We start from the raw sequence: 26,725 nt of genomic DNA, 5'->3' as shown, positions 1-26,725 counted from the left end.
TGGAGCTGCTTACCAAGACGACTTTGAATGTTCCTAAGTGGCCTAGTTATGGTTTTAAATAAAATCGGCTTGAAAATCTATGGCAAGACTTGAAAATGGCTGTCTAGCAATGAACAACAACTAACTTGACAGAGCTTGAACAATTTAATATTGTACAATCCAGGTGTGCAAAGCTTTTAGAGACGTACCCAGAAAGACTCACAGCTGTAATCGCTGCCAAAGGTGATTCTAACATGTATTGACTCAGGGGAGTGAATACTTATGTAAATTAGATATTTCTGTATTTCATTATTAATACATTTGCAAACATGTTTTCACTTTGTCATTATAGGGTATTGTGTGTAGATGGTTGAGAGAAAAAATATATTCAAAACATTTTGAGTTCAGGATGTAACACAACAAAATGTGGAATAAGTCAAGGGGTATGAATACTGTCTGAAGGCACTGTATTGTCAATGATATCTGAACACTATGACTTGGATATAGTCGTATGTCTTCTTCATTGATAACAGTTGTTTCAACTGTAATATATGGGTGCCCCTCGATCAAACATGTTCTGGCAACAGTATGATTACTGTATGACCAACCTGTCCCATCTCTCCGTCTGTCTACAGGTGAAGAAGATGGCAGTGGAGAAGCAGGGGAGTCAGACATGGATGGACAGAGTGAGAAGACCAGACACCCAGCTATAGGACCAGAGGACTGGGATGGACCAAGTACGTTTACGTCATTTCTCTCTCTCTTTGTAATGTCTTTACCTGGTGGTTAGCATCTGGTTGTCTGGCAGTTATCTGACATCCCTCAACCAGAAAGCCATATTTCAACCAGGAAGTTACTTTTTTATGACATCTAATGACACATGTTGCCCGATGTGAATGGAATGCACCTCGTAGGATGAGTGCCTTCAAATCTACCAGAAAGGGAAAGAGCAAGGTCCATGAGATATAACCTCAAAAGTCTCTAAAGTTGGGATAAATTGTGCTTCCTAACAACAATAGATGGTAAAACTGGGAAAAGTGATGTGGTGAGCTAAATGAGTATATTATCACCATTGAATAGTAACTTAACTTACCAGTGTTGAATGGGTGGATGAAATTGCTTTGCTCTTAATCTTATTGTATATGTGCTTGAACATAAAATGGGACCCCAACAGAAAGCTTATAATAAAAAAACTAACTATATTTATTTTCTCCTTGAAAATCTCATTTTACCATGCAGATTTCCCTTGCTTTTCTTCACAAGGGTTTAGAAAAATGGTTGTATCTTGTTTTTTCCGTCTTAAAAGTCACTTCATCAAAGTGATGGATAATACATCGAACAAGATAGCAGCACAGCAATTACTGTTGAGGGCATTACATCCACATTGCTGAACACACAAAATATGATTCCCTTCTAATGCATATGACCTTAAGAATATATTGCAGCAGGTACATACGTTTATAAAAGTGGGATTTGGACAAGTTGTGCTGGTGCTGAAGCCCCCTGCGGTGTGCATTTTATACTGACAGTGAATCAGTGTTATCGGCCCCTATCAGATAATGCATTTATCATTAAATTTTACATTTGCATTTAAATCTGGGGAAAGAAATGAGCATTGCTGGTTAAAGATTAGAGAGGCTGGGCTGACAGTAATATAACATCACCATGATCAGTCAGGAGACAGGGCTGAGGGGGTCAGCGCTCCACTATGGGGGCCACCATGACAAAAAGACAGCAGGCATCACATGACGAAGAGAAGGCCTTTTGGGCCGGGGGAAAACGCTGAGCTTAAAAATACTGCTGTCTTTGAAAGGGAGATAGGATGGGAGGGGATGGGAGCTCTATGACTGGCTGTAATTATATACCGATCTCTCTCTGTCTCTGTCGCTCTCCATCTCTCTCTCTGTCTTTCTCTCGCTCTCGCTCTATCTCTCTTTCTCTCTCTCTCTCTCTCTCTCTCGCTCTCTCTCTCTTGCTCTCTCTCTCTCTTTCTCTCTCTCTCTCTTGTCCTTAGCCGTCTGAATATTGAGAATTGCAGGCTCATAACACAACACTAACTGCTGGACTGACTGGGGGGGTGGGGGTGTTCAGTAGGGAGAAAACGTTTGAAACTGAGTAAGGTCCTACCTAACTGAACTACCTGACTGAACTTGTCCAATACTAATAGAGATTTCCGTTTACCGTTGCCAAACATTTTGATACGGTGTGCCCTACTGAACATGACCCTGGCTTGTCTGTCTCATACTTAGGGTTTCTCTCAAACTCTAACTCCAGAAACATGACTTCAGATGAGATAGCACTACTGTCTCACTGACCACTCCTACATACAGGCATTGGGGAAAATAAGTATTTAGTCAGCCACCAATTGTGCAAGTTCTCCCACTTAAAAAGATGAGAGAGGCCTGTAATTTTCATCATAGGTACACGTCAACTATGACAGACAAAATGAGAAAAAAAATTCCAGAAAATCACATTGTAGGATTTTTAATGAATTTATTTGCAAATTATGGTGGAAAATAAGTATTTGGTCAATAACAAAAGTTTCTCAATACTTTGTTATATACCCTTTGTTGGCAATGACACAGGTCAAACGTTTTCTGTAAGTCTTCACAAGGTTTTCACACACTGTTGCTGGTATTTTGGCCCATTCCTCCATGCAGATCTCCTCTAGAGCAGTGATGTTTTGTGGCTGTCGCTGGGCAACACAGACTTTCAACTCCCTCCAAAGATTTTCTATGGGGTTCAGATCTGGAGACTGGCTAGGCCACTCCAGGACCTTGAAATGCTTCTTACGAAGCCACTCCTTTGTTGCCCGGGCGGTGTGTTTGGGATCATTGTCATGCTTAAAGACCCAGCCACGTTTCATCTTCAATGCCCTTGCTGATGGAAGGAGGTTTTCACTCAAAATCTCACGATACATGGCCCCATTCATTCTTTCCTTTACACGGATCAGTCGTCCTGGTCCCTTTGCAGAAAAACAGCCCCAAAGCATGATGTTTCCACCCCCATGCTTCACAGTAGGTATGGTGTTCTTTGGATGCAACTCAGCATTCTTTGTCCTCCAAACACGACGAGTTGAGTTTTTACCAAAAAGTTCTATTTTGGTTTCATCTGACCATATGACATTCTCCCAATCCTCTTCTGGATCATCCAAATACACTCTAGCAAACTTCAGACGGGCCTGGACATGTACTGGCTTAAGCAGGGAGACACGTCTGACACTGCAGGATTTGAGTGCCTGGCGGCGTAGTGTGTTACTGATGGTAGGCTTTATTACTTTGGTACCAGCTATCTGCAGGTCATTCACTGGGTCCCCCCGTGTGGTTCTGGGATTTTTGCTCACCGTTCTTGTGATCATTTTGACCCCACGGGGTGAGATCTTGCGTGAAGCCCCAGATCGAGGGAGATTATCAGTGGTCTTGTATGTCTTCCATTTCCTAATAATTGCTCCCACAGTTGATTTCTTCAAACCAAGCTGCTTACCTATTGCAGATTCAGTCTTCCCAGCCTGGTGTAGGTCTACAATTTTGTTTCTGGTGTCCTTTGACAGCTCTTTGGTCTTGGCCATAGTGGAGTTTGGAGTGTGACTGTTTGAGGTTGTGGACAGGTGTCTTTTATACTGATAACAAGTTCAAACAGGTGCCATTAATACAGGTAACGAGTGGAGGACAGAGGTGCCTCTTAAAGAAGAAGTTACAGGTCTGTGAGAGCCAGAAATCTTGCTTGTTTGTAGGTGACCAAATACTTATTTTCCACCATAATTTGCAAATAAATTCATAAAAAATCCTACAATGTGATTTTCTGGAGAAAAAAAAATCTCAATTTGTCTGTCATAGTTGACGTGTACCTATGATGAAAATTACAGGCCTCTCTCATCTTTTTAAGTGGGAGAACTTGCACAATTGGTGGCTGACTAAATACTTTTTTTCCCCACTGTATCTATCTACCTGGTCAAAGCCCCAAGGATCCATACTCATATATGTTAGTATATCATCATTGCTACACTATCTACATAATTAATATAGTTTTGTTAGGATAAGGTGCACTCCCTCTCAGTTTCAGGTAGTCTTATTAGTATTTCTTAACATCCTTTATGTTCTACTAGTCCATGAGGGAGCCAAAGTTTTCAGAGCCGGATGTGGCTGGCACTCCTTCTGTTGTCTTTGTGGGCAGTGGGCTACAGTCTAAAGTGGGCAAGAAATGAATCTTTGTGCATAATAATGCCATTCACTATCCCATCACGCCTGCCATGAAAGGTCATTTCCCATTTTAATTTTGTCCCATTGTGTTGGAAAAGTCAGATGGGCATGTTATAATTTGAATAAAGAGCGAAATCAGACAATCAGATACGAACATTTTGAAATTACATGGCTTCCTGTTCAAAGCGATTAAAAGCAAATTTATTTAGTTTGAGACTGTCTACGCTGTAATCTCTTTGTAAATGTTCAGATAGCTGTAGCATTCAAATTCTCTTTGTTATTTCTTGTCTTAAGTTTAAGCAGGTGCGATAAAGATCAGCACCGGATCATTTTTAATCACTCAGTGTGTGTATCTGAATAGGATGTATAATGGCTGTTACATAAAGAAAGGGGGCGTTTTTTTCTAATGAGGTGGGCTCTGAACATCCTCACCTGTCTTTGGTGTTCCTATTCAACCACCCCTGGACATTTTCCTCTGTCGATAAAATGACAAAAGCAGCTAACAGAGTACATTCTCTAATTGAACTTTTCATCTTTATGTACCGTGTAAGGATGAACACATATCAAGTGTTTTAATATAGTTGTTTAGAGGAGTCTCTTATCCAAAGTTACTTACAGAACAGTTGACACGGACAGTGACACATGTTTATGAGGCCCATGTGGGAATCGAACCCACAACATTGGTGTTTCCAGCACCATGCTTACCCACAGCCATTGGAACTACTAGTTTCCCAGTGTTCCTTCCTATATAGTATGACAGTAGAACCATGTGACTCATTAATCTGATGGGTGTTCTGCCTCTGAAGTCAGTTCTCTCATAGAACAGAGAACACCCAGGGAGTTCTCAATAGAACCATGACATCCCTGAAGCAATCAGCACAGAGATCTGCTGTTTCAAGTTCATTTGGCGTCATGGATATTTGAAATCCATGTATAATAATGGGAGATAACCCTGACTGTAAAGTACTGCTATTCTTCACTGCTATTCTTCACTCATTTCCATGGACTACTTTGTCTTCGATACAGATCTGCCACTCTTCCTCAAGGCTAAATGAGAGTGGTGGGTTTTAGCTAGCGTTAGCTTCTAATGAACTTCTGCACGTTGTAATCTACATGTCTGCTCTTATGAGCCACACCCCCGTGAAAAGACATGGAAACTCAGTTAGCTTCAGAGGAGGCTCTCTCTCATTGCTTCTTGTGTGGTTTTGTCTCGATACTGTACAGAGTAAAACGTTCTCCCAACGTTTTGTAGGAATGCAGTTGTTAGCTTAGGCTTACATGGCTGATTAAGCAGACACTTTTATGTATATCTGTAAACATAATGTAATCTTCCATCTCGGTGTTAGCATGATACAATGTCATTTTACTGTTAAAATCAACTAAACAACACGCTGCCTCTATTTGTACTACGTAAGATACATCTGACAAACAGTCTTCCTTGAAGATAATGCGTCCAAGATTGCACCATCAGCTGGGTGAGAAGTTTTGTGAAGGAAACGGGGGCAGGGAAGGAGAGGGGAAGGAGAGCACTAAACACAAGCAAATGAGCAGAAGTGATGATCACCTTGCCCATAATTCTTTCTGCTTGACTGGTCCTGAACAGGGCACACTGCCCACCTACCCTTCTCTCTGTGCCAGCTGGGCATGAGCCACGGTCGGACAGGTTGGGGTCAGCTGAAGGAGTGGCCCACCGAGACGATGTCCAACGGTCAGACAGGAACAGACCCCTCCCCTATCCACCCACCCCCTTCATCTCCCGCCGGCCTCCACCCCCTTCATCAAGTCATCAAAAGCTGCACAGCAAAACATGTCTGTCCTCAGATGAAGACTACAGTAGTCTCACAGTTTTTTACTCCAGCCCACCTTTGAGTGTTTGCCGATGGCGATGTTCCCGCCTACTGGTCCACACGAAAACAATAACGTTTCAGGTTTTATGCACATATGTCACGCGAGGAGAATTTGTAGAGCAGATGGCCACGATACCTTGGCAGGTGCCTCGACAAATGTTTGCTATCGCTGTGCTGCTATTTATATCATTGTGAAACATAGAGTCACAAATATTTGAGGACGGAGGAACGGACAGAGAGACTGTTGGCCCTCTTTGTTGTGAGTCAGAATGACCACCAAAATAAACAGATTAGGGTTTACAAATGTAGGATCTTATTTTGAGCCAGTTTGCTACAGCAGGAAAATAATCCTACAGCAACAGGAAATGGGGATTATTATGTGGATTATAATTAATGGACATTTTTTGTATGGGGTTGATACGTTTTTCATTAGGGCAAATCAAGTCTGACATTTTAAAGTGGAAATTACGAACTTTAGAAGCCTTTTTAAACCTTGAATACACTACAAGTTTGCATTTCCTGCATCGGTATTTCCTACATCGGTATACTCCAGACAATAATGACCTGTTGTCAGGACTAACTTTTTTGCCGATACAGTATAATACAGCAGATGCAGTGTAGCAGGTTAGTTGTCCAAATGGGGTATCAAAAAAAGCTACGAATCCCCTCGTACACCTTCATGTTTTGTGGCTACATAATTATAGCACACTATGAGCTAACTATGAGATGACCCCAGTCCGCAAGCTTGGGCAGCACACTTCCTATACAGACCCTTGTCATCACACCTCTAGAAGACTCCATCTTGAATGCACACAGCCACTTTTAATGAGAGTTCTTCTGGCACCTGACAAGTTCTGCACGGCAACAGTGCATTTTTAATTCTGACTCTGAAGTCCATTAATTGAGGATGTGGTAAGGAAGGAAGGAGGAAGGGGTGCTGGAATGAGAGAAAGAGACAAACGGAGTGCACAGATGCAGATTAGGGCTGCAGAAGATGAGGGTGTAAAAGGGATTTAATGCTAGGATGGATTAGAGAAATCCTTGTAACAATGTTAAATAATTATAGTTCCAGTCAAGATCAAAGCACCATTGATTGAACCCCTCAAGACTTCAGCACACAGTCTTGGAAAGCAAAGATTGGTAAACTAGTGCTCAGACCACTCTGACTGCTCCGGTTAAATTGGATTGGAAATATTAGGATGTAGATGAATCCTTCAGGAGGAGTTTGCAGAGCTTTTGTATGCCGGAAATGTAGCTCGCAAGATCCATTTGAATGGTTTGATACAGATGTAGGATCTTAATTTGAGCCAGTTTGCTACAGCAGGACAATAATCCTGCAGCAACAGGAAATGTGAATTATTATGTGGATTATAATTAATGGACATTTTTGTAGGGGTTGATACATTTTTTGTAAAGGAAAATCAAGTCTGAAATTTCAAAGTGGAAATTATACACTTCAGAAGCCTTTTTAAACCTCAAATACATTACAAGTTTTACATTTCTTGCAACAGGGTAATAAAATTAAGATCATACATCTGTAGAACTGCCTGTCTGGGCACAATGATCATAAGACGGGATGTAGCAGCCACCTCTTCTGATAAATAGATAGATACAGTACCTAAAGCATTTTAAGTAGACTTACAGACGTAGTCTGGACTTTTATTTCAGCAAAGTAGAAAACTGAGGAGACTCGTTCAAGTTGTTTATAATTTATTTCCTAAAATCAACAGATTTGGATGTACATCATAGCGATTCTCTCTCAAAAGGATGTTTTATCTCTCCCAGTGGTTTTATTCAAAGCTTTTTTATCAAGTCTTGGAAAAATAATGATGAGATTTCAGATACTGATGATGAAACTATGAACAACAGCTAGGAACTTTGGGAACGAAAACATGGAAACTAAACTGCAATCTCAGCACTCATTTTCTCATCAGGGTTTTTCTGAAATTGTGGGCCATCCCTGGCCCAGAGCGAGCAGTGGATGAGTGGTGAACGTCTAAGCTGGTACTCCACACTACAAAATAGAAACTTGCTATGCTCTCTCTACTTTACATTCACTTCCTCACACAGACACATACATGTATAGCGTACACACACACACACACACAAACCATGGAAAATTATGTTTGATTGTGTTGATTAAATATGCAACAAGAGATTAGAGAAATCACTCCACTCATATGCTGCAGTTCTTTCATGCAAATGTACTCTTCTGATCCGATATACTGTACTAAGAGGCTTTATGGCAAAACGTCATGGTTGTTAGTTATATAATCTAAAATAGGACTAAATTAAATCGCTGTTATTATCACTCTAGGTATTTTGACTAAGAGTTTGCTTAGGTACAGTGTGTGGGCTTAAACAGTTTCCTTAAAATAGTCAATAGATATAGATTCTATTGATTGTCACATTTTTCAAGAGAATCACTGTATCATTGGATGTCCACAACAAAATCACGTCTTAATTTTCAGTTGTTTTTTTTATGACAGAATTCAAAGAGAATGAAAGCTGTTGCTATATATGAAGCTGAACACAGTTGGTGGCAGTGATTCTGCCCTGAGGGACTTGGTTCCCAATGCAGCTTTTTTCTTTAGCACTCTGAATATGTTTGTTCTGCAATGCTTATACCCTCTGAGGCTGGCTAGATGAGAAATATAGCAGTCTTCTACTTCTTTGGGTGAATATGGTGTGTGTATTTAAAATTTACATGGAGATGTTTCGTGCAAGTTATTTGAGAGGATGTAATACAATGAGTTACTCAACTGAAACTTAAGGGAAGTTGAATTTTTTCGAGTCCCTCTGCACTCCATAGGATTTCATTTTTCTGTAAATATATAATATATTTGGGTGTCTTTCTCTGTGCTGCTCCTCCATGATTCATTGAGAGTTCAACTGAATCTTACTGAGTAGGTGCACTGGGTCATATTTTATGTACATACAGTACCAGTCAAAAGTTTGGACACACCTACTCATTCAAGGGTTTTTCTTTATTTTTACTATTTTTTACATTGTAGAATAATAGTGAAGACATCAAAACTATGAAATAACACATATGGAATCATGTAGTAACCAAAAAAGTCTTAAACAAATCAAAATATATTTTATATTTGAGATTCTTCAAATAGCCACCCTTTGCCTTGATGACAGCTTTGCACACTCTTGGCATTCTCTCAACCAGCTTCATGAGGTAGTCACCTGGAATGCATTTCAATTAACAGGTGTGCCTTCTTAAAAGTTAAATTGTGGAATTTATTTCCTTCTTAATGCGTTTGAGACAATCAGTTGTGTTGTGACAAGGTAGGGGGGGTATACAGAAGATAGCCCTATTTGGTAAAAGACCAAGTCCATATTATGGCAAGAACAGCTCAAATAAGCAAAGAGAAACGACAGCCCATCATTACTTTAAGACATGGTCAGTCAAAACTGAACATTTCAAGAACTTTGAAAGTTTCTTCAAGTGCAGTCTCAAAAACCATAAAGCGCTATGATGAAACTGGCTCTCATGAGGACCACCACAGGAATGGAAGACCCAGAGTTACCTCTGCTGCAGAGGATAAGTTCATTATAGTTACCAGCCTCAGAAATTGCATCCCAAATACATGCTTCACAGAGTTCAAGTAACAGACACATCTCAACATCAACTGTTCAGAGGGGACTGTGTGAATCAGGCCTTCATGGTTGAATTGCTGCAAAGAAACCACTACTAAAGGACACCAATAAGAAGAAGAGACCTGCTTGGACCAAGAAACACGAGCAATGGACATTAGACCGGTGGAAATCTGTCCATTGATCTGGAGTCCAAATTGGAGATTTTTGGTTTTTCGTCTTTGTGAGACGCGGTGTGGGTGAACGGATGATCTCCGCATGTGTATTTCCGAAAGCATGTTGCTTTGTTTGACACTGTTGTTTATTTGAAGGCACACTTAACCAGCATGGCTACCACAGCATTCTGCAGCGATACGCCATCCCATCTGGTTTGGGCTTAGTGGGACTATCATTTGTTTTTCACCAGGACACCATGACCCAACACACCTCCAGGCTGTGTAAGGGCTATTTTACCAATAAGGAGAGTGATGGAGTGCTGCATCAGATGACCTGGCATCCACAATCCCTCGACCTCAACCCAATTGAGATGGTTTGGGATGAGTCGGACGGCAGAGTGAAGGAAAAGCATGTGTGGGAACTCCTTCAAGACTGTTGGAAAAGCATTCCGGGTGAAGCTGGTTGAGAGAATGTCAAGAGTGTGCAAAGCTGTCATCAAGGCAAAGGGTGGCTATTTGAAGAATCTCAAATATAAAATATGTTTTGATTTGTTTAACACTTTTTTGGTTACTACATGATTCCATATGTGTTATTTCATAGTTTTGATGTCTTCACTATTATTCTACAATGTAAAAATAAAGAAAAACCCTTGAATGAGTAGGTGTGTCCAAACTTTTGACTTGTAGTGTATATTTGCGCTATTTACGTTACCTCAAGTCATCAATGCATATGGTTTGGCTGTGGGAATGTACATCTTAAGCTTTACCCTCCCTCTCTCTCGCTCTCTCACACACACACACACACACACACACACACACACACACACACACACACACACACACACACACACACACACAGTCTCTCCTCCTAGTGAAAGGTATTGATATCAGAGCAGTGGCCCCTGCCTCTCAGACAGTGTATGTGGTGATGAACAGCTGTGTCCAGCTTGGCCGCCTGGTCACGCCAATTCCAGCTGGGTTTTGTGTGAAGGTCGGGGGTCGGGCACTGGTTGTCAACTGAATTAAAATACCAAATAATAGTAATAATAATGATAATAAAAAGTTAATAAAAAACTGCATGTTCCTCCCTGATTGTGAGTGTTGTGGTATTCAATTATGCAATTTTCATTGGCATATTAATCATCTTTTCAACAAACAAGCTGGCGTTAATTAAAGCAAAGCATGGATAAAGACGTGTTGCCGGATCATCACTCCGTTTATCACCGTGCACAGACCCGCAGTTAAGTCAATTCCGGCTGTGAGATGAATTTCAACGTTCTCCTCGCTTTTTCCTGTGTGTGTGTGTGTGTGTGTGTGTATAGTTGTGTATGTATTATGGTCAGTGTGTGTGTGGCGTGCGAGTGCTTGCATGAGTGTGTGTGTGGTTGCTCACATATTTATGCCATTGTATGGAGGGAGGGCCAGTAACGTTGCATGTCAGTGTGGGAGAGGCTGAATATGTAAGTTGTGACTCATTTAAATCAGACCCTCCGTAATAGAAAGCTGTCTTGGTTACCTATTTAGTGGAAAGAATGGTAACAAATTACAGGCTACAGATTTAACCTCACTACCTCCTTATTACAGTTATGATTATACTGCATTATACTGTTTAAAAAACATCATAGTTATTTGTAATTATTAACACCACAATATAAAATGTATGTTTTGGTTCTTAGCTTGGTGCATTGGAAGGACAATGGAGATGATTGAGAATCTGTGGAGAGATATATTTGTCCTAATCACAGCTCACTGATCAGCTACCATTCATTAACAACCCAGAGAAACCCTGGGATGTGATGTGAGTAGGCAGAGCCATGCATACACTTGAGTCAGTCAGTCAGTCAGTCAGTGGGCCACCAGAAAAGAGCTCCATCAGCCAGCCATCTGACTGTAGACATGTTGCTTGTCCCTGTCCCCGGCTCCTCCATTGTGGAGCAACCTCTTAACTTAAACATAAGATCTTTGTGGTTTGAAGCACTCGGCTGCACCGCGCCCAATGAGAATCTGAAAGGCAAACAAGACTCTGGTCTCGGCGTTGCCCATCACAAAATCATCACACCACACCACCACCACATGGAAAAGGAAAAAATGTCTGTTTCTGCTGCGTTAGCTCGAATCTAAATGCACTCAAACAGACTGCTGCACTGGGGCAAGATTCCCTCTCAAGGAAGCAAAAAGGAGAGAGAGAGAGAGAGAGAGAGCGAGTGGAAGTGAGAGAGAGAGCGTTAGAGAGAGAGAGAGAGAAGTCAAAAACCCACATAACAATGCCAGAGAAAAATCAGAACATTTTCCACCGAAAGATGGGCCATTTCCAAATCCTCGTGCCCTATCAGACAAATTAAAGTAAATCAAGCATGAAATGAAGCAGAAGAGCCCGGAGATAAGGCTCCTTTAAGTCGTTTACAGATTAGGATAGAGAGAGAGGTGCATCTGGTCTCTGGCAGTGAAGGAGGCTAGTTTCTCATTTCACAATAGCAGTCTGTGTATAGGATTACTCTCCCCTGTCACTGACATGGGAAGCAGTGGGGGAAAAGCCATCCACAAAATGTTGCTAAATATGTCCCTAATGTCTCCAACGTACCAAACTTCACTTGTCTCCCATCTGAACGGGGGCGATATGTTATGTTATAGCATGTCATGGAAGTGTGTAGTAATCCGATTGTGCAAATTTTTTGTCAATTAGATGTGTTGTTATTTGGGGTGCCTTCTATTCTCAATTGTCTTTCCACCACCATGTGACTTAAAATGTACATGTGATTCAGGATTGGCTAGAGCGGATCACATGACTGTGGCAGTCACTTCTTCTGCCCACACTGAGCCTGCCTGAAGTCAGGTGGAGAGAATTCGACAAACTTAAATCACCATACTGTATGTTCAAAGGTGCATATGTGCAGTGTGTATTTATTTCACTTTAAATGTAACAAACTGCACTATTACTGTAATTAAAAGACGCAGTTACTGTTACAGTGTATAACTGCCTCACAAAATATGATTTACAGTGAGGGAAAAAAGTATTTGATCCCCTGCTAATTTTGTACGTTTGCCCACTGACAAAGAAATGATCAGTCTATAATTATAATGGTAGGTTTATTTGAACAGTGAGAGACAGAATAACAACAAAAAAATCCAGAAAAACGCATGTCAAAGATCTTATAAATTGGTTTGCATTTTAATGAGGGAAATAAGTATTTGACCCCCTCTCAATCAGAAAGATTTCTGGCTCCCAAGTGTCTTTTATACAGGTAACGAGCTGAGATTAGGAGCACACTCTTAAAGGGAGTGCTTCTAATCTCAGCTTGTTACCTGTATAAAAGACACCTGTCCACAGAAGCAATCAATCAATCAGATTCCAAACTCCCCACCGTGGCCAAGACCAAAGAGCTCTCCAAGGATGTCAGGGACAAGATTGTAGACCTACACAAGGCTGGAATGGGCTACAAGACCATCGCCAAGCAGCTTGGTGAGAAGGTGACAACAGTTGTTGCGATTATTCGCTAATGGAAGAAACACAAAATAACTGTCAATCTCCCTCGGCCTAGGGCTCCATGCAAGATCTCACCTCGTGGAGTTGCAATGAACATGAGAACGGTGAGGAATCAGCCCAGAACTACACGGCAGGATCTTGTCAATGATCTCAAGGCAGCTGGGACCATAGTCACCAAGAAAACAATTGGTAACACACTACGCCGTGAAGGACTGAAATCCTGCAGCGCCCGCAAGGTCCCCCTGCTCAAGAAAGCACATATACAGGCCTGTCTGAAGTTTGCCAATGAACATCTGAATGGTTCAGTGGAGAACTGGGTGAAAGTGTTGTGGTCAGATGAGACCAAAATGGAGCTCTTTGGCATCAACTCAACTCGCCGTGTTTGGAGGAGGAGGAATGCTGCCTATGACCCCAAGAGCACCATCCCCACCGTCAAACATGGAGGTGGAAACATTATGCTTTGGGGGTGTTTTTCTGCTAAGGGGACAGGACAACTTCACCGCATCAAAGGGACGATGGACGGGGCCATGTACCGTCAATCTTGGGTGAGAACCTCCTTCCCTCGACCAGGGCATTGAAAATGGGTCGTAGATGGGTATTCCAGCATGACAATGACCCAAAACACACGGCCAAGGCAACAAAGGAGTGGCTCAAGAAGAAGCACATTAAGGTCCTGGAGTGGCCTAGCCAGTCTCCAGACCTTAATCCCATAGAAAATCTGTGGAGGTAGCTGAAGGTTCGAGTTGCCAAACGTCAGCCTCAAAACCTTAACGACTTGGAGAAGATCTGCAAAGAGGAGTGGGACAAAATCCCTCCTCAGATGTGTGCAAACCTGGTGGCCAACTACAAGAAACGTCTGACCTCTGTGATTGCCAACAAGGGTTTTGCCACCAAGTACTAAGTCATGTTTTGCAGAGGGGTCAAATACTTATTTCCCTCATTAAAATGCAAATCAAGTTATAACATTTTTTACATGCGTTTTTCTGGATTTTTATGTTGTTATTCTTTCTCTAATTGTTCAAATAAACCTACCATTAAAATTATAGACTGATCATGTCTTTGTCAGTGGGCAAACGTACAAAATCAGCAGGGGATCAAATACTTTTTTCTCTCACTGTATATTCACATTTCTATTGATATTTTATTTTATTTCTTGTCATAGGCTGTGTATTGAATTCTTTTAATTAATTGTCTGACATGTGCTGTATCCGTGTTTTCTTATACTTTCTGCTTCATATGTCCTTCTGCCAGGAGTAATTTTATGGCAATTGATCCTACAGTACAGTATAGTACAGTATGTCTGATGTAAATCATTTAGAGAGGATTGTAATCAGAAAGCCAGTCGGGAGATTTTAAACCCTTTAATGCTCACTCACCTTAACCATCACTTCAACTCAGATTTACATATTCATTGTCATATTCATTTGACAGTGTACAAAACCAGCCAGGGGTAATTACAGTTATTTATGGAAAATTGTGTTATACTGACATCTTGGAAAGATACCAAATGCACAGAAATTGAAATGCACAGTTCACCTATAATATATATTTAATATATGCCATTTAGCAGACGCTTTTATCCAGCGGCTTACAGTCATGCTTGCATACATTTTACGTATGGCTGGTCCCGGGAATTGAACCAACTATCCTGCCGTTGCGAGCGCCGTGCTCTACCAACTGAGCTACAGAGGACCACCACTATACTATATAGACCTCAAATATACCATACCTCACCTATACTCCCATTTCCCCTGGAAAACACAAATGCAAACACATACACTCTCACACACACACACACACACCGACAGACAGTAGGTGCATGGCTCTTTGATGCCACCCGTAGTGGGCTTGGTGGATTTTGTTTCACTCCTCACATGTATCTTTTTTGGCGGTGATGAGAGGTAGGCTTGGCTGCTACACTGAGTCTGCTCTGAGAGAGACAGGGAGCTGGCCTCATCAGCGGGTAGTTGCTCTCTAAAACCCCAACCTTGACCTTCCCAGCCCAAGTCTTAGGTTTAGCCTCTTTATCACACCATCTCCAGGCATTTAAAAATACTCCTGAAACTGGATGATTTAACCCGCTTTTACGCTGTTCACATCAAAACTGGATGAAAAAAAAGCTTAATCCATCTTATCTGTTGACTGTCAAACTGCTCCGGCTAAAACCTACTCACAAAAGACAACTAGGTCACCCAGGAAAAACAGAGTTCCTGTTTACAGAAAGTTTGAAATCTGGTAATTGACTTGGGGAAGAGGTTTCAGGAGCTCTTTGAAATACTCCAGTCTGTAAATAAAGTGTTAAATTCAATCCCATAGATAACAGTTACTACTAAATATGTTTGCTATTATAGCCTTGTTTGCTTGATTTATTTTCATAGATTTATTTTCCCCTCTTAGAACTGATTTATATCAATATTGTAAGTAAGCAAGTGTTCTAAACTTCACTAGTTTTGTTCATAAAATTCTGTAAAGCATTTGTGTTTTAGCAAGCATCCAACCAGTCACAGAGTTATGTGCATGCATTACTTATAAACATATTGAATCGAATAGAAACAATTATTCAGTCTGACAGGCCAAATAGGAGTGATATCCTTCTGATGTCTCTCAACATGTAAAACAATCAAATCTAAAGAAAAATGTGGCGTCCTCTAGATGTTGTTTGAGATATCTGTGTGAGGAGACTTTCATCCTTTTAAGTTTTCCTGTCATATTTTACCAGCTATCAATAGGCATATAAGATGGATGTCTTGGAGATTGTTGTCTTTATGCTTGCTGCTAACTTCACAAGGCTTTTGATCAAACTGAACACTTGACAACTGGCATATTCCTATTGTTCAATGATAGCATACTGCCTCAGTGTTTACGTCAATTATATAAATCAGAGACAAGTTCTCAGTAGATATTATATTTATTTTCTGTTCATATTACAGTTCTCTGATTTGCCCTCTTGTGATTAAATGGGATCTAAACAGCAACAATATATTATATTCTCAATCTGCCAGAATCAATAGAAAGTCTTATACCTGTTTGATCAACTTCTTTGTATAAAACTATATTATGCATACATTTGTGCATGTTGTTAGCAATAGAATCACCCCAGTCCTCTCTGCTTGTGTCAGGGCTTAAATCATAATCTCTATGGCCTGTTGAACTTTTCCCCCAACAAAGCCTTGCCTGCCTTGGGGGCCTCAAACCAAAGTTGACCTATAGGGGCCAGCCTAAAAACAAATCTGACCTATAGGAGTGTCTTCAAAACAAGGCTGATCTATCCACCTGTGGGCTATGGGCACAGCCAAACAACGGAAGGGATGGATTCGACTTCTGCTTTACTTCCCTACGCAGTGCGCCAAACTTGCCAGAGTAAATTATTTGAAAGAGTCAATTTATAGAGTATAAAAGTCAAGTAAATAAGTGTATAAGTGTAATTTTATATTTATTTAATTCAAGTTCGCTAACTTTAGCTAGACCTACTAGTAGGATAGTTGTGATAATAACGTTAGTTGTGTTGTGGCAGAGTTAAGGCCTGGGCCATCCACCAAGCCAATAACTATAACGATAACTATAATAATAAACTATAGGCTACATAACTATAAAACGTTGGTGAGCATCCGCACTAGAGGAAAGTTTATCGTTTATCATTCTACAGTCCTACACCTGTCAATCAACTGGTCAACGCATCCTACTGCATGCTGACTATTAATAAGGTGGTAACACAAGACCATTTGTGAGGTCTCTAACACACAGATACTGGTTCAGACCATTCAGTGCTTTCAGGGTGTGTTCATTCTAATAGTGACAACTGCAAATAATACTTCCAATAATACTTCCATGTACATGTAGGCCTAATGGAAAATAATATAGTAAATCGTGTTTTAAATGTAGCAATTCAACAACAAACACTGTTTAGCCTGCACATCTTTTACTGCATGTCATTGCCTCGTTGCTCAAGTGGTTTTCAAGTGATTTCAATTTTTCTAATAGTTGTCAATTCCTTCTGTCTTCTTTTTCACTGTGCTCATCACTGTATGTCCTGTGCAACTATTTTGCAATGCATCAGTGCAACAATGTTATCATAACCGGCCAAAAGTGATTACACAATGCACTTTCTTTCCTCAACTTTCCCAACATGCATTTCTAAGTTGTAGGCAAGTTTTACATTCAGCAATTAGCAAGAGCAAGCCTGCTTCTTTCCCCGAATAGGCTATTAGTCCTAGTATAAAACATGATGAAAATAAATGTCCTATAGATTTTGTAGCCTATAGCTTTTCCGGGATTTCACGAGAAGAGTAGAGGCTTGCGTAGCCTATAGCCTGTTGCACACATGAACAGCTGGAAGAGAGAGGCCAGTGATGTGTAGCTGAAGTAAGACGCTATATATTAGCTAGATATTAGGCCATTCATTAGCTAAATATTAGGGCTATAGGCTAAATATTTACCTGTCAAAGTGCAAGAAATATAAATCAACAGATTATGAAATGGCAGATCTGTAGTGCTTTCCTCCAGGCTGCGCTCTGTGGGCTGGGCAAAGCTCCACTATTGATTAGGCCTAGGCCTAAGTTTTTAGACAATAAAATGATTATACCTGGGCTACAACAACACAGTACAGTGAGGAAAGTATTATTGTTATCAAGTGAATACACAAGTATTGTCCATAGGCTGTAAACTGTGATGTAGGCTAATTTGAATAACCGCTCACACCTCCTGTTTTGTTTCATGACGAAATAACGGCAATAGGCCTACAGTCTAGGCCTGATTATGCAACCATTTGGATCAGTTTGGGTCTATTCCCAAGTTTAGAAGGCCCAGAAAGATACATTAGCAGGCCACTAATATGGTGTAGGCCTATTTTGTCAGGATGTAGCCCGGTGTTAAGATAGGCCTACTATAGGAAAATATGGGCTTATCCTTTCCAACTCCCCACCCGTTAATGCTGTAGCCTATTTTACATTCAGCAAGCAAGAGCAAGCGTGCATCTCTCCTCCAATAGTCTATTAATAGGCTAAAGAAAATAAGGCAAAATAAGTGTCCAACAAGCTTTTGTAGTCTGGCTTTTCCTGGGGCTCCACAAGATTTAAAAGGAATAGCCGTAACAGCGGAGAGGCAAGGTGCGTACTTGCGCAACAGAACAATGAAGACAGACATGCTCGAGATGTAGCCTATAGCCTAAGTTAGAAGCGTATGCATATTATCCCATAATTCAAAAGCTCAATGTTACTGCAGTGAATATCTAGTCAATTTACACAGAGAAAGAAACAAAATGTTTATCGGATAACAAAATCATAGGTTAGGTAGCCTACACTATGTTTACTCACAAGGCATCAGTGCCTCAGCCCAGAGCATCAGCCCAAAAAGCTACCGTATTGTTTCTGTTTTTTAGGGACAGGAAATGCATCCTACCTAGGCTAAAACAACACAATGTAATGAAGAAAGTGAGTACAAAACTCTAGTCTAGCCTGTAAACTGCAGTGAATAGCCTGTCATTTAAATAACCGCTCAAATGCATATTGATTTCGAAATAACGGCATCTAGCCTGCCTGATTGGGCAACCCTTTGGAACAGTTATGTTTTTTTTCTCAGCAGTTTAGCCTACAAGGTCCAGGGACATTAGCAGGACAGTAATATGATGTACAAGACTGACCTATAGGAGTGTCCTCAAAACAAGACTGACCTATAGGGAGTGTCCTCAAAACAAGACTGACCTATAGGAGTGTCCTCAAAACAAGGCTGACCTATAGGAGTGTCTTCAAAACAAGGCTGACCTATAGGAGTGTCCTCAAAACAAGGCTGACCTATAGGCTCCGATCACAAAGCAAGACTGAACCATTGGAGTGTCCTCAAAGCAATGCTGACCTATAGGAGTGTCCTCAAAACAAGGCTGACCTATAGGTGTGTCCTCAAAACAAGGCTGAACTATAGGGGCCAACCCTTTCCCTCCACCACTTCCTCTTAGCCAAGCACATGCGGTTGTCTAGAAACTTGCTCTCCCAAAATGGTCAAGCTTCTCCTCCCTCCCGCTGCTCAAAAGGAGGGTGTGAGCCAGCCAAGCAGGGGGTTCTCGTCTGGGAGAGAGGAGGAGGAGGAGGAGGAGGGGGAAAAGGTCCATCTGTGTTTTAAAACAAGTGTCTTGCTCAGAGATAATAGTGCTGCTCTGGGTTATAAATGATGCATTTTGTTCTCTTGGACCTGATAATGGAGGTTTAGGGGAAGAGGAGGAAAGTTCATCGCTCTCTTATCAAGGCACACTGGCATTTCTCCTTCAGCTGTAACATTTCATATCACATCTCTGCTCCTTTAGAGATGTAGCACCTTTTGTGGAGAGATACTGTACATTCCATTTCACCCTCTATATGCTCCATGTGGTATATTCATTTGTATCCCATTTGGCACTTCTATAACCTGTTCCGTCAAATAGCGATGGTTGTGATAGCTGTGTCTCTGAACTGACAGACATGGGGTTATTATTGAATGTTGTCACAGGAGTCTCTTACTGTACTGTACACCTCTCTACATAGATTGACATGGTTTCAATTGTTACCATTTTATGATATCCAGTGAATATCCAGTGAATTGTTGTTTTTAAGCGTTGTTACATTCAAGGGATAGTAGGAAAGTGGTTTTATTAGTTGAAAAAAATGTTTAACCATGGAAATATGATTTATTTATGTATAAATACATATAACTAGAATTTGTATAGGCGACCAAGGTAAGTCTTAGTTTTCAGTTGGTCACTGAACTAATATTCATTTTAAATGGCTACAGTCAAACCACTGTTAATCTGCAGCCACCTGACAATGTAATTAGTCATTTATGAACCTCACTGTAGGGAAATTATATTAAGTAAAATCCAAATTAGATGAAGTTCCACACCAGGAGATGTAGAGTACATTATTATATGGAAGAATATTTGAATACAAAGTCTATCCATCATCATCCATTAGGAATCCACCATAGTGTTCAAACATTTAGAGATCTAATACTGGATTTAAAAAAGAGGTGATGGGTTCAGCTTTGGGGTCTCTCTCTCTCTCTCTCTCTCTCTCTCTCTCTCTCTCTCTCTCTCTCTCTCTCTCTCTCTCTCTCTCTCTCTCTCTCCCACCCCTCCACCATCTATTCTTTAAATCCCACCAAGATGGCACCCTGCCACTGAGACTGCTCATTAGCATTCAGAGCTATGCCAGTGAAGAGAGACACAAAGAGAGACGATGAGGGTCCCTATTTCTCTTTCTCTCTGTCCCTCTGTCCGCCATAACAGCAAAACAAACAGATGCCAGCGTTGAGCATCTTGGGTGCTATCTGAGGAGGATCTCTCCACACACAAAGGGACATTCATTGGGCTGCCAAGTATCAGTGGAGACCAGAGAGAGCAGGAACAGACCCCAGAGTCTAGCGACAGATGATGATCTTATCGAAGGGGGAGGGGGAGAAGGGGGGTGACTCTTTAGTCACATCATCAGTTGCCTCTTGCCAAGAACCGTGGCATTTCACTATTGGGTGTTGAGCAACGTTGAGGGGGACAGAACGGGGTAGGGTTTGTCAGAGCCTCCTGTACTGGAGCTCACTGAAGGCTACTCTTTCTTCAGGCCTTGTCTTTGATTTGTGAGAAAGGGTTCAATACTGTTTTTATTTTTTACTTTGTCATTAAGGTTTATTAACGTAATGAGCAGAGTTTTGGCACTTGAGTTGTAGTCTTTTAAAATAGTCTCAGTACCTCAGAGAGGAAAAGTTTGATAAACAGTGTTATATTACACCATTTTGGCTGGGCTAAAGATTTCCCAAAGGAGGCTTCTTTGCTTTGACCATCCAAAATAACATAGATATCAGGGAGTATAGATTGTCCACAGACCCCATTTAGATAAAACCAGTTGGCTATTATCATAATGCATATCTATATATTCTTTATCTATAGATAGTGGACTCCTAAATGCTGGTGGCAAATGGAGAGATAAAGTATGAAGGCTTATTATTTTTCAGCTGGTGTTTTTGTTGAGGTCGGAGGATTGTATCTGCAACAGATGTGACACACCAGCTGGAAGCCAAGGTCCTCAGGCAACATTTGGTACGGGACACAAACAACTGGCACACAGACACTGTATGAGGACCTCAAACCTCCAATTGAATTGTACCCCCCTCTCCCTTCTCTCTCACACACCTACAACTCCCATCCCCCATCTTGTACCAACCAGAAAGAGGGGGGGAGGAGAGACAGAGAGAGCAAGAGAGGGGGAAAGAGAGACAGAGAGAAAGAGAGAGAGACTACCCGCCCGCTGGGGATGGCTGTAGCTAGCGGTCGGTGTGTCAAGCAGGGCTAAACAGGAACCAGCATCCAAGTGGTTAAAGGGCCTCGCTCTTATCAGAGGACAGACAGAATGCATCAAGCGGTGGCCGCTTCTCCCATGCGCTCCTTCTCCCTTGCATCGCACTGAGGGAGCCTGCTGCCTCTGATGCTGGCCAGCTGTGCTCCAATGTTTAATCATTTCCCTCTTAATGAGCTTAGCCACCTTCCACCACACCGTCAGTAACGCAGTGGGCTACAGGCAGAGAGGAAGAGGAGGAGAGAGATGATCATCCCAGTTAATTCTTCCACAAAATAAAGTTTAGTAGTCTGTCTGGACATACAGTAGACAGTGGTGTCATTGGTATCATACAGAAAGGAACGTTTAGAGTATTGAGACGAAAATATTACACTGTTTGATTCTAGTTTTGGCATATATTTGTACATTTATCCAACATCAAGTAATTGTTCGGGCTGTAATGTTCTTGAAATGTAGGTATATTTTATAGCTGAGTGTGTAACTGATGGTATCAAAAGATAATTATTTCTAAAGAAAACTCTTCCTGACTCCAGGGTGTGATGTCACCCAGGTGTGTGTGATCTTTAGGAAACAACAACAACGTAGCCTATTGTTAGCATAGCCACCCGTCACCCAATGTTGTTTATGCATGAGAAGGAGCACATTAGATGAAAGCATTTCCATACCAACAGACTGACACAATAGCGTGTCACAGATACAAGGCTGATATTTACAGAATAGACCTCGGCTGAATAGGTCATTATATCACAGGAGCGTTATTATAAAGTTCAGTGATCATTTCACTTCACTCAACATGCACAGAATACATACCCAGAATACCGACTAGCTACAACATCAGTGCACATCTAGGTTAAAAGAAATGTTGCGAACTATAAATGTATGGTTCATACATGTGCGGTAACTACAGTAAGAACTTATCAACTATGAGAAATACATGAATACCTTCTGGGTCTGTATAGATTGTGCCGTACTGTATATTGCATTCACTTTACTGTAACAAAGGTGGGAAGATTATATGAAAATGTGCCTCAATAAAAGGGTGATAAGTTATTATGAGTGCTGAAGACAATCATAACACTTGGGTTCAGTCAGAGAGAGAGTAGACGTTCACAGGAAGATAAAGCAGATAGCGCTTGAGGGGGTTGAGGGTCTAAATCCTCCAACCAGGGCACTCAGAGGTTGTCAAGGCGACCGGGCGGAAATGTGCACTTGAGAGGCCTGCATGACTTTCCTTTAACCCAGAAACCCAGCGGTGACCACGCTACGGCCCCAATTATCATAACTATTTGATTAATCACTGTCCCAAAAAAGTACACTGAAATCTAAGAGATAAGATAGCAGGGGTGTTTTAGTTAGCTGCGCTAACAGTGCTATCCTGTTACACAGTTCATTAAGTGTAGCTCTGCACAGCACTAACAAGGGGCCTAGCTTCTTCCTGGATCAATCCGCTGCCTCTCTCGCTGCCTGCCAGTCGCTAAGCCTGGCCCTGCGATGTCTCACAGAGATTATCTCTAGAGAAGACACCTTTCAGGCAAGGTTACCGGCCTGTTGTTTTGATTTGAAACCCTCCAACTGATGATGCTTGATTCACTCCTTATTAGTTTGGCTTCATAAGCAGGTGGCTTAACCTGCACTGTTTAGTGGGTTTTATGAACATGAGGGACTGTAGATCTAAATGCATGGGGGAAAGAAATAGTAATCTGTCAATGTGCCCTTGAGCAAGGCACTTAACCTTAATTTACTCCAGGGGTGCCTTACTACTATGGCTGACCCTGTAAAACAACACATTTCACTGCACCTATCTTGTGCATGTAACAATAAAACATATATATTTTTTATGGATATTACTTTGATTTGTTATTATTTGTCCATTGTAAAAATGATATGCATGTATAAAGAAACATTAAAAGCCAAATACCAGGACACCACAAGATGGCTATCCCAGAAAAGAAAGAGGAGCACTTTTGTAATGATCTTTGAGGTTTATTTAAGGACAAACGATACTAATTACTGTGTTTTCTAGGGAACTGGACAGTTTGGCTGACTGTTTTTAGATTCTTGGTGTTTTATGATATGGATGACTGTTTCGATGCTTGGTGTTTTATAGGAGAGCTGGATGCGTTCCACAAGGATGGAGAGCGTCGGATCCACAGCCGGCAGCAGCTCCCTGTGGGTACCACGTGGGGACCTTTCAACGGGAAGATTGAGATGAACATTGATGGCAGCGGCATGGTAGGTCATGCTTTTAATGTCTGTCTCTTCTTTCACTTATTCTGTCAGAGTCACATTGTTGCTGGGGCTGCCTGGGAACATCTTACCACCAAATTATCTGTCACCCTTTTTTGAAACATTCTGTAATGTAATTAATGGTTTGGGCCCAAGACTTTAGTCCATAACCTAACCTTCACTTTGCAAAAAATTTACAAAAGTTAGTATTTTTAGATCACCAGTCATCTGTCGTTCCTAGAGGCCTTGCCCGCCAGGCTACTAGAAAGTTCCTTCCACCAATACAATACCGCGAGAGTGGGTGGATAGGGGTAAAGCCTATTCTACTGGAAGGAGGAGGCAACCAATTCCCATGACAAGAGTCAGACCCATAGAGTTGACTGTTCAGCCCTCACAAAAGGCTTTGAAGTGCATTCATTTTAACCATTTAATCTGCATATTTTACGACTAAACACTTTAATTGGGGAATTTTTTAGTTGAGTCCAGACCCTCGATTCAATGAACTAACAAGACATTATATTTGATGTTACTATTCTCAACCCAGCTTTACATCAATCAGCTGGCCCCTCTAGTCTTAAGACGTCCCAGTGAAGTTCCTCTTTAAACGGCTGGAAAATATGTTGACCTGGTGCTCTGGTGAAACGACGAGTCCTCCAGGGTTTTGATATTTCATTTTGCATTCGGATTAATTAAGGAAATTCTTATTAAAAATTGTAACCAATCTCACATTCATCCTGTTAAGAAACATAAGGAAAAGTCCATGAGGATTTTAGACTCAGAGGCCCTGCCCATTCTCTCTGATTTCTTTAACGCTATAACTTTATTAAATCATTCTCTGAGCTTTCTGACTGTTTTCTAAGCTCCCCTCATGGTTCTAAAGTCATCAATGGCTTTAAATATTTCATCTAACCATGAAATATGGATTCTTTTCGGGTCCAGGCCTGTTATCCTCAAGCAAAGAGTGATTCTAAGGATGAACACCTCAAGCCACTACTGTGCATTACATGCAAATATAGTTCTCTTCCATTTTTGCATGAATTTACATGAGAGGTATGTAGCCAATGTGACAGTCTATTGCCCTCAGAGTGAACAAGTGTCAAATGTATCCTCATATGGTTGAGCTGCAGTTATCAGAGTATTTGCACCAAAGGTTTCCTACATTTGTATACTTCATAAACATGTGGTTAAGATGTAGTAAGTAACACTACGTGCTGAAATAAGTACATTTAAAAATGATCACATTCTAAGAGACTGAGCTGTTGGACAATATTTGAATGATCTAGGTTCTTAGTTACAGCCCTCTGCCTTCGCCTGAATCCTTCCCTGAGATCCTCCATTCTTTAGGCGTCTAACTGAGCCAGGTGCTAGTCTTCACCTGTAATGGGTTGTGGAGGGGTTAGAGAGAATATACCATATTCTCTCAATTAAAGGTAGAGGAAGAGCTCTCTGGCATATTGCCTTTAAGGATCTCTCCTGTGTGTGTCTATTCTCATGGGTACATATACCATGCTTCACTGCTTGCCCTCCTCTCCTCTCCTCTCTTAGTCTCAGTCATCTCTCAAATGAGCTGCTGGCTGTTAGCAACTTCACACAATACCTCATTAAAGCCTAGCTGAACTCCAGTAGCGTATTTTGGTTTTATTGAGCTGCCTTTTTTTTACTGTAATACGAACATACTTCATATTCAACAAATCTATAGATAAACAAGAAAGCTGGCAATCAATGCTCTCCTATTTCCATCAGCGACTCATCTTACACTGCAAGGCTTGTAATACCAACCACCTGGTCATTAAGGAGTTTGCTTGTGTATATACAGTAATACTGTAAAACCCCCATTGGCAACTTCCCCAGAAAGGTATTTTAGCTGTTGTTTTCTAGTGGGGAGAGGAAAGGGAGTTAGTTGTATTCTGCGTCTTAAAAATACTCACATTTAAAGACAGAAACCAGCTCAAATGTCTCACCAACAGAGAAATGCCTTAGGAGGGCAAATAAAATAGGGACTAAGAGAAAGGAGCAGTGTAATGGAGAGAAAGAAAAGAGAGAGCTGGGTAGTTTTGATGCATGTCAGACCAGCCTCGTGTTCCTCTACAGGGTCAGGAAGGTAGTATAAAGCATTTTGAAGGTAGACGTAAACCCTGATTGTTTCATGGGTCTCTACTTCATTCACCCAAGAGGGGCTCTCAGTCATTCTCATGAAGTATGACCTCTAGGGACTATTAAATCTCTTCTCTCTGTGTTAGATTGTGAAACCACAGAGGTGAATGAATTACCCCATGGCATGGCAGCTCTAAGGCAATAACGTCACCTGTCTTTCTCTCTCACACTTTGAAATCCAAGCTGGAAACATGTGACCTTCTTGTGTGATATTGATATGCCCTCGCTGGAATCAAAAAGGGTCTTTCAGACACGTCACTCGCAGACTTCTGTATCTAGATCAAGCAGCCTTCCGTGATTGTAGCATACAGGCAAACTTAGCTAGTACTGTAAGTCATGCGGTCTCACCACTTGAAAAAGTCCCAATGATGCAGAGATTCATTGTGATTATTCCATAAAGCTTGCACTTGTGGTGCTGTCCATCATGGTAGTAACAGAGACTGTCAGGGCTGGCCAGTTGTGTGTTATGAGTCTGATGATTACACCAATGAGGAGCGTAGTGTTCAGGAGTCAGAGGGGACGAGTGGTAACTGCATACAAACTGTGTTAGCTAGCTGAGCTAAAGCCTAGGATTCAAGATGGAGGAGCTAAAGCAATTCTTCAGGTTTCAGGCAAGGTTTCTCATCAACAGTGGGGTAGTGGAGGGTAAACGCAGCTTTAATATTGCGGATCGATTTTGGGTTCTATCAATTTAATTGTTTGCATCATTTCTAATCTCCCCCTTTTTCTTTGTTTAACTCCACCACCCCTCCCCTGATTGGAA

At 41.3% G+C, this 26,725-nt stretch overlaps 1 protein-coding gene across 1 annotated transcript in view; it reads left to right on the top strand.

Moving 5' to 3' along the window:
- LOC121586051 (zinc finger protein ZFPM2-like) overlaps nt 1-26,725 on the top strand; it is a gene marked incomplete at its 3' end in the record, with an annotated part of 90,179 nt that overhangs the window by 47,726 nt on the left and 15,728 nt on the right. The window contains exons 3-4 of the mRNA XM_045217664.1: nt 615-716; nt 23,690-23,814. Of these exons, the coding sequence (XP_045073599.1) occupies nt 615-716; nt 23,690-23,814 (227 nt within the window). The remainder of the gene's footprint in view (nt 1-614; nt 717-23,689; nt 23,815-26,725) is intronic.

The sequence above is a fragment of the Coregonus clupeaformis genome, unplaced genomic scaffold (genome assembly GCF_020615455.1).
Source record: "Coregonus clupeaformis isolate EN_2021a unplaced genomic scaffold, ASM2061545v1 scaf1169, whole genome shotgun sequence".
Lineage (NCBI taxonomy): Eukaryota > Metazoa > Chordata > Actinopteri > Salmoniformes > Salmonidae > Coregonus > Coregonus clupeaformis.
This window is presented reverse-complemented; position numbering and strand designations above follow the sequence as displayed.